At 62.3% G+C, this 7,064-nt stretch overlaps 2 protein-coding genes across 3 annotated transcripts in view; both read right to left on the bottom strand.

The window, feature by feature from the left end:
• Nucleotides 1-1,082, bottom strand: part of CUNH8orf82 (chromosome unknown C8orf82 homolog) — a 1,859-nt gene extending 777 nt beyond the window's left edge. Inside the window, exons 1-3 of the mRNA XM_004697590.1 lie at nucleotides 921-1,082; nucleotides 511-559; nucleotides 3-360 (exon numbers count right to left, since the gene is read on the bottom strand). Of these exons, the coding sequence (XP_004697647.1) occupies nucleotides 3-360; nucleotides 511-559; nucleotides 921-1,082 (569 nt within the window). The remainder of the gene's footprint in view (nucleotides 1-2; nucleotides 361-510; nucleotides 560-920) is intronic.
• Nucleotides 1,083-1,306: 224 nt separating this feature from the next.
• ARHGAP39 (Rho GTPase activating protein 39) overlaps nucleotides 1,307-7,064 on the bottom strand; it is a 29,964-nt gene continuing 24,206 nt past the window's right edge. Inside the window, exons 6-11 of one of the 2 annotated variants that reach the window (XM_004697345.2) lie at nucleotides 6,718-6,810; nucleotides 4,848-4,921; nucleotides 3,709-3,908; nucleotides 3,349-3,440; nucleotides 2,863-3,032; nucleotides 1,307-2,780 (exon numbers count right to left, since the gene is read on the bottom strand). In XM_004697345.2, coding sequence (XP_004697402.1) covers nucleotides 2,586-2,780; nucleotides 2,863-3,032; nucleotides 3,349-3,440; nucleotides 3,709-3,908; nucleotides 4,848-4,921; nucleotides 6,718-6,810 — 824 coding nt within the window. In that variant the 3' untranslated portion in view covers nucleotides 1,307-2,585. The remainder of the gene's footprint in view (nucleotides 2,781-2,862; nucleotides 3,033-3,348; nucleotides 3,441-3,708; nucleotides 3,909-4,847; nucleotides 4,922-6,717; nucleotides 6,811-7,064) is intronic. The other variant, XM_013007353.3, reaches the window with a different exon arrangement.

Below are 7,064 nucleotides of genomic sequence, written 5' to 3'. Positions count from 1 at the left end.
GCGAGGGCGCGCCGGGCGCGTACTCGAAGCAGGCGCTGAGCTCGAAGGCCAGGGCCGAGCGCACCAGGCCTACGCCGCCCACGCGCTCCGGCGCCGGGTGGTAGAGCCGCCCATTGGCGGCCAGCGGCAGCAGGCGCGCCGGCTCGAAGGGCACGGCCAGGGCCTCGCCGCCACCGCAGTAGGAAAGGCGCGGGGGGCCGCGGCCTGAGGGCAGCAGGTGTGTGAAGACCACTGGCCGGTCCTCGCAGCGCAGGAAGTTTCTCTCTCTGCCGCAGAGCGAGAGGAAAGGGAAGGCGGCTTCGTAGCGCCCGCTGCGGTTGGCTCTCAGGCGGGAAAAGAAGAAGACCAGGAACTGCGGGTCTGGAAGAAGAAGGGCGCGGCTGCACGCCTGCTGGGGCAGCTGCCCCCACACCCTGCTCCCCACCGGTCGAGCGATCTTGGCCTCACTGGAGACCAGGCAGGTGGGACAGTAGTGGGGGGACGGGGACGGGGACGGGGGCACAATGGTACCTTTGTAGCAAGTGATGAAGTTCTTCATTTTGGAATCATCCAGGAAAAGCTACAGATAAGAGGGCAGGCCGTGGCTCATGAGCCCCAGCGTGCAGCCCGTCGCGTCGGCGCGGGCCTGAGCTCCAGCCTACTACGGAGCCGCTGGGGCCAATCCGGAGCCTGGGGACCCCTGCACCGCGCACACCGGTTCCCGGGACGAGTGTGCCCTCCGCCTCCTCCCGCGCCAGCAGGACGGCCCCCACAGGGTGTGTCTCGGGCAGCGGGGGTGCACTACAGGCTGGGGTCCGTGCTGCTTGGGCCGGGTCAAGACCGGCCCTAGCCTCACTCAGCAGTTGTTGTTTCGCTCATAGAGCCCGCCCCAGCCCCGCCCCCTCACACAAAGGCCCCGCCCAGACCCTGTCGCCGCTCACCTGGCCCTGGTGGTCCACGTAATAAAAGTACTCCCGCGTCCGGGGCTCGGGGCTCTGGCCTTGCTTGTACGAGACGCTTCCGCCCCCTCCCCCACTGCACAGCCGGGCCACCAGCGACCGCGGCAAGGCCAGCGACCGGGGCGCCACACACACAGGCCACATCCTGCTCTCGCGCCGGAAACGGCCGCCGGTCACGGGGCGGCGCTGCGCAAACAGGAGTCCCTCCCCCGGCGCCCTCTGCCCGCGCTTACGGTTCCGCGCGGCTGGGCTCCCCTGTGCCCCGCCCCGCGCGAGCGTGCGGGCGCCTGCGTGCGTAGCCCAGGGCTCTTGCCCGCTCTCCCCGCCCGCGAAGACCAAAGGGACAGAAGGCGGTATGCACAGCCGGGCAGTGTCCATACATAGTTTATTCACAGAGCGGAGTCGCCTCTCTGAGTCTGAATCAGACTCCCACAACCCACCTCGGGGTCATCAGGCTTCGGCAGGCAGGGCTGGGCTTTTTGTGTTTAATAATAAATAAAAACTCAACTCTAAAAATATATATATATATAAACCAGGGGAAATTAAGTTTTACAACAATCGGAACTCAAAATATTCCAAAATGGAGAATGTACAAAGTGGGGCTGCCCCTCCAGCAGCTCGGCCAAAGGACGCCCAGGCCTGGCTCCTCTGGGGCGAGGGGGCTTCCTGTTCGCTGTGGGGCAGGGCAAGGGAGATAGGGGGCAGGTTGGTTTTTGGTCAGAAGCCATGAAAGATTTGAGAAAAAAAATTGAGGAATGAAAACTTGCTCTGACATAGGGCGGTGGGGGCGGCTCAGAGATAAATAGCGTTTGGGTTAAAACGATGTCATTAGCAAATTTAGTTCTTTACATCTTTCCCTCTCTTTATATCTCTATACACAGGCGGAGCTGGGATGCAGGGCAGGTTTGGGATTTGTAGTTACATGAAGAAAAAATATTCTCGCCCCTCCCCCATCCACCCAGCCAAGCCCAGCCCTGCCCATCACCCAAGGACTTTGGTTGGGGGGCCCCTACACCCCAGAGCGGGCCTGCTGGGCCTTGCACGGTGGTGGACAGCCAGTGCCCTGGGGCCCCCAAGCCCCTCTGCACTCAGTCACCATGCTCCAAGCAACAGGTAGGCAGGTGAGGGAAGAGGTTGGTCCAGGAGTATCCGGTTGGCAGGGCATGACAGCTCCCATTATGGGTCAGGGAGCTGCAGGCCGACCAGAGGAAGGGTGGGTGGGTGAGAGTGTGTGTCGGGAGAGGTGCACGCGGGGAGAGGGCCAGGCAGATGGCAAAATGGCAGCTCACCCTTAGGGGAGGGCTACGTGCCGGCCGGCTGGCCATGAGGGGCAGTGTCGCTCGGCTCTGGGTAACAGAAGGCACTTTCTCAGGGCTGTGCTGCAGGCCGGCTGGGCTAACACAACCACCCCTGGGGTGTTTCAGCAGGAGCTAGCCCTGAGGTGGGGCCCAGAGGGGCTCTTCTGTGGCCAGGCTGTGCCCTCACACCCAGCCTGTGGCCAGGGGGTCCCTTGGGGCTCATGACCTGGGCTAGGGAGGAGGGTGGGCCCCTTGTGGCAGCTCTGCTCAAGCCCCTGTGCTGGGCTTGCTTGTGACCCTTGGGCTGAGTGGTCCCTCCCCGCTCTCCTGCTCCCGCTCGTCCCACCCGCTATAGCACACCCTCCATGAAGCTGGTGTCCAGGTGCTGGATCAGCACTCGCAGGAAGGACATCTCTTTGCGCGTGTTCTCGAATATGACTCGGGGGTCATCTGATTGGCAGCGCAGGCAGTTGGGCGCCATCACCATGGCTAGATTGCTCACATCCATCTTGGTGATGGCGACGTTGGCAGGCTGCACGAAAACCTGTGGGGAGGGGGAGGGTGGAAGGCAGAGGGCGGGCCGTTGGCCCGGGCCCAGGAGCAGGGCAGGGTGGGCACAGCCATACCTGGAGGAAGCGGATGAGGTAGCAGAGCACCATGCGGTTGATGCGCGGGAGGGCGTGCACCACGGCCACGGCGGCTTCTGGACTCTCGTAGTGCGCGATGCACTGCTCATAGAACTCGTGCGGGATGAGCGGTTCCTCCAGCTCCCGGTACCACAGCTTCAGCAGGGATGCTGCAGGCATGGGGGAAACACACCCACTGAGTCAGCAGAGGCCATAAAAGGGGTGTTTGGGGGGCTACCAGGAAAAGGTTCCACCTGCCTATGGGGGTCAGGGCGGGGCACCCCACAGGAGGGAGAAGGCAAAGTATGTCTCTCCAGGGGCCAGCGAGGTTGTGCAAATGCTGCCGCAGGGCTGAGACTCCAGTGTGATGGCCACAGGGCAGTGGAGGGCACAGGCTGGGGTGGGGGCTTTGTGCAGGCTGATACTTTATGCCAGTCTCCCTGGCCGCACTGCCAGGCACACAACAGGATGGGTTCTGGGCCTCACCAGGGACGTGGGGGTCTTCCAGGCCGGTCGGCACCTTCCACTGGTCCACCTGCAGCTTCAGAGCATTCACCTCATCAATGTCCCCAGGGACCCTGTGGAGCAACGGTTGGGGGTGGGGGTGGGTGGACAGCAGGGCTTAGCAACCAGACCTCTAGCCCCCAGCCTCACTCAGGCCCTGCCCCATGGCTGCACCCTACCCACCCTCTACAGGGGCCAATCCACAAGTCTCCTTTCTGGTGAGACTATTCACCCACAAGCTGGGTATGGGAGGCCTATCCTGGCCCCCACCTCTACCCAGGTGTGCCTCCAGGGAGACCCCGCTGGAGGTCCCAGGGAAGGCCAGGTGGCACGGGGTGGCACCTGAAGATGCCCTCTGTCTGGTCGCCGTTGAGGGCCAGCACCTCCTCGGAGAGCCGGGTCTGTACCCAGGGCAGCTGCCGCTCGGGGTAGCGCTCCTTCTGCATGCTCATGACTTCCTGCAGGGCACTGCCGAACATGGACGGGCTGAACACCGCGTTCCTGGCGTGCCGGATCTCCTCCACGGTGGGCTTCCGCAGCCCCTGGAAGAGAACCACTCTCCCTATCCTGACCCTGGGGCTCAGCCCCACCCTTCACAGTGCCCAAATCCTAAGCCACCAAGGGGTTGTCCCACCACCTACAGCACCTGAAGCTTCAAATGGCCCAATGGCGACACAGGAGGGAGGCAGGGAGTGACCTCTCACCAAGCCTGACCCCCAGAAAGGCCAGTCAGAGAGCCTGCTCTGACCATGAGATCACTCTGGGGGGTCAGTCCTGGGTCTGAAGGCAGGCAGTGACTCTGGGAGGTCTGGCTGTGACAGAGGGAATGGTGCCCCTGGGGAGAAGTATGCCCAAGGGCAGGAGGGTCTGGGCAGGGAGAGCTGCAGGTGGAGGGGGGCTGGGCCAGGCATACTGAGGGAGCGAGGACTGGGCACCTGGAGATGTGCATGGTCTTGCACGTCCCAGTGAAGCCAGAGAACTAGACTCTAGGCGTGACCGAGACAAGGGCCGGGAGCCAGCCAGGGATGGCTCCCTGCTCTCCCATAGCCACAGGCCAGCACTTCTGGCCAGACCACACCTGCAGAGGACAAGATCTCACATTCTGGAGGGGCGTAGGAGGTGTGGGTGAGCTTTGCTGGGTGGGCCTGGGTCAGCATGGCAGCCTGGGTGGGGCAACAGTGGAGAGGCCCGTGGGCTCAGACGTGTGCCTTATGGAGTAACCCTGAGTCTGGCTGCCACGTCTGACAAGGCCCAGGAGGGGCGCTGAACAGGACTGTGGACCTTAGGACTTGAACTTGTCCACGGGGCCTGCAGGTCAGCCCCTGACCTTGCAGGCTAGGTGGGGTCTCACCTGGACCAAGGGCCCCAAGGGAGGGGTGCTCTCACATCTAGACTTGCCCCCAAGCTGCACAACCTTGGTCCCTGGCCTTGCCCGTAGCCTGGCTCCTGGATGGGGGCCCTGGGCTTGAGAGTGCATGTACCTTCTTGGCCCCGGTCAGGGCAGCCTTCTGCAGCTTGTGGTAGCAGTACTTGGCATATGTGCTTATCGCCACCCCTGCAAAAGAGTGGGCGCCATGAGCTGGGACAGAGCATGGGAGTGGCTATAGAGAGGCAGCAGAAAGGGGCAGAGAAGCAGTTTCTGGGGCCCCCAGGACCTATAGGCCCTGCCCTGGGCAGAGCCCCTAGAAGCTGCATGGTCCCCATGTACCCGGACTATTCAGCACCCACAGCTTGGAGAGCAGTGGGCTGGCCGGCAGCAGCAGAGAGCACCCTTGTGGGGACTTCTCAGCCCCTTTCCCTGGAAGAGTGAGGCACCGTCCCCAGAAGGACTGAGGGACATGCATGAACACCCCTCCTGTCTGGCCACCCAGGTTTGCCGTCCATTCCGGAGGGTGTCCTGTGCTCTGGGCTCAGGCCTTCCATCGCAGGGCCAGCTCCCAGGGTTCATGGCATTAGCAGAGCCCCAGACCTGGTAGCTGAGTGGACCCAGCAGCCACCTGGGCACCAAGACTGAGAGGACCACCTAGGCACATTTTGCAGGTGGCACCAGTGGCAAGCTGGACACACACCAGATCCCGAAATCGAGATGGGCAGAGCCTGGAGTGCAGGCAGCCCTGGGAGAGAAGGCCGTCCCACTCGCACCCAACACTGCGCAGCTGCACACCCTCCTCTACTTCCCATAAGAAGTTTCATCACTGTCGGGTTTTTTTTTTTTTTTTTTAGCAGAATCTCAATGAAGCGTTTTCCTCAGCATGTGAAGCACTACAGAATCTGTCTTTAGCTCTGGGGATCCGGGTCCCTGTGGGTGGGCAGAGCCCCGGCTCCATCCCTGACCTTGTCCAGCTGGTCCCTCCAGGTCACCCCCTTGTTCCAGAGTAGCGAGAGACAAAGCAACTGGAACATGCACCATTTGAGGGGCAGGAAGCAGAGCCTGCCTCTTCCTGGGGCCTCAAGCAATACACCAGGCACTTCTCCTGGACTCCAGGGCCCGTGGGGCCTGAGAAGAGGGTGGGATGGGGTGTGTGTGTGTACGCTGTGTGTAGGCCTCGCATCACAGGCTCAGGAGCAGCAGCGAGAGCATGGCCCTGGTGGTGGTGGGGGGAGTAGAGGGGAGCGGTCAGCAGAGTGTACTGCTGTGTCCTTCCGAGTGGCCCTTGACATGGCCCAGTTGCAGAGCCACAGAGTCAGCTGATGGCCTGGGCTTGGCCTTCCCGGGCTGAGGTGTTCAGACTCAGGCCACCAGCCCTCCACGAAGCCCTGGGCCTTGTCTTAGGGTCCTGCACTCAGTCAGGGAGGGCTTCCTGCAGGAAGGGGCCCACACTAAGGGGTATCAGAGGATCTGAGTAATATGAGCCAAGATTTGACAGCTCGGTGCCACAGAGGTAGGTAGGGATGCCCTGTGCTTTCCAGATCTGCCCTGGGCCAGGAGATGAGAGAACAGGTTGGGCAATGAGAAGGCAAGGTCCTCAGACTGAGGAGCTGGGTCTACCCCACTGGAAGATGGCTACCCACAGAGGACCCCTCCCACAAAGGAGGTGAGCCTTCCACAAAGCCAGGCCTACCACACACACTCACCTGAGGCCCCGGAGGCTTTGCCGACTCTACCCCCCACCCCACCCCCACCCCGCCCCCAAGCATGCAAGCTGGAAACACTGGAGCGCAGAGAAGAAGGCCCTCTTCTGGGTAGGACTTGGGGGCTCCGCACCCTCACTGGAGGTGGCTGCAGGCCCAAGGTTAGCATCCCCACCCCCGGCCCAGAAGCAGTTAGAGGCGAGGCCAGGGTGGCCGAGGTGGAGAGAGCAGAGTTAGACCCAGGCATAGCCGCTGCCTGGGCCATGGAGAGGCCCCTACCATCTGGCTCTCCAACACACGGCTTGGCTTTCTTTCTCAGTTTGGACTTCTTCTTAGCGCTCCTCTCCAGCAGCTCTTTAATATGCTGTGTCACTGGGGGCAAACACAACGGTGAGCACCTGGCACTGGGGCGGGGGGCGGGGTGGAGTGCTGGCTCAAAGCCCCAGGGTGGGGAGGGTTGGTCCAGGTGGTCTATGGAGGGGCAGGGACCAGGGCCGCTTCAGGTGTCCGGAGAGTGAAAACCACACTGATGCCATCACCCCATGGCCCTGACACCTGGATTTCCTCTGGCTAGTTCTGCTGAGTATAGAATTGTGTTGGCAATTCTCTTTTCTCCCTTCCAGAGC

This window comes from Echinops telfairi, unplaced genomic scaffold, assembly GCF_000313985.2.
Source record: "Echinops telfairi isolate 266 unplaced genomic scaffold, ASM31398v2 ScPeMD7_1;HRSCAF=3_0, whole genome shotgun sequence".
Classification (NCBI taxonomy): Eukaryota; Metazoa; Chordata; class Mammalia; order Afrosoricida; family Tenrecidae; genus Echinops; species Echinops telfairi.
This window is presented reverse-complemented; position numbering and strand designations above follow the sequence as displayed.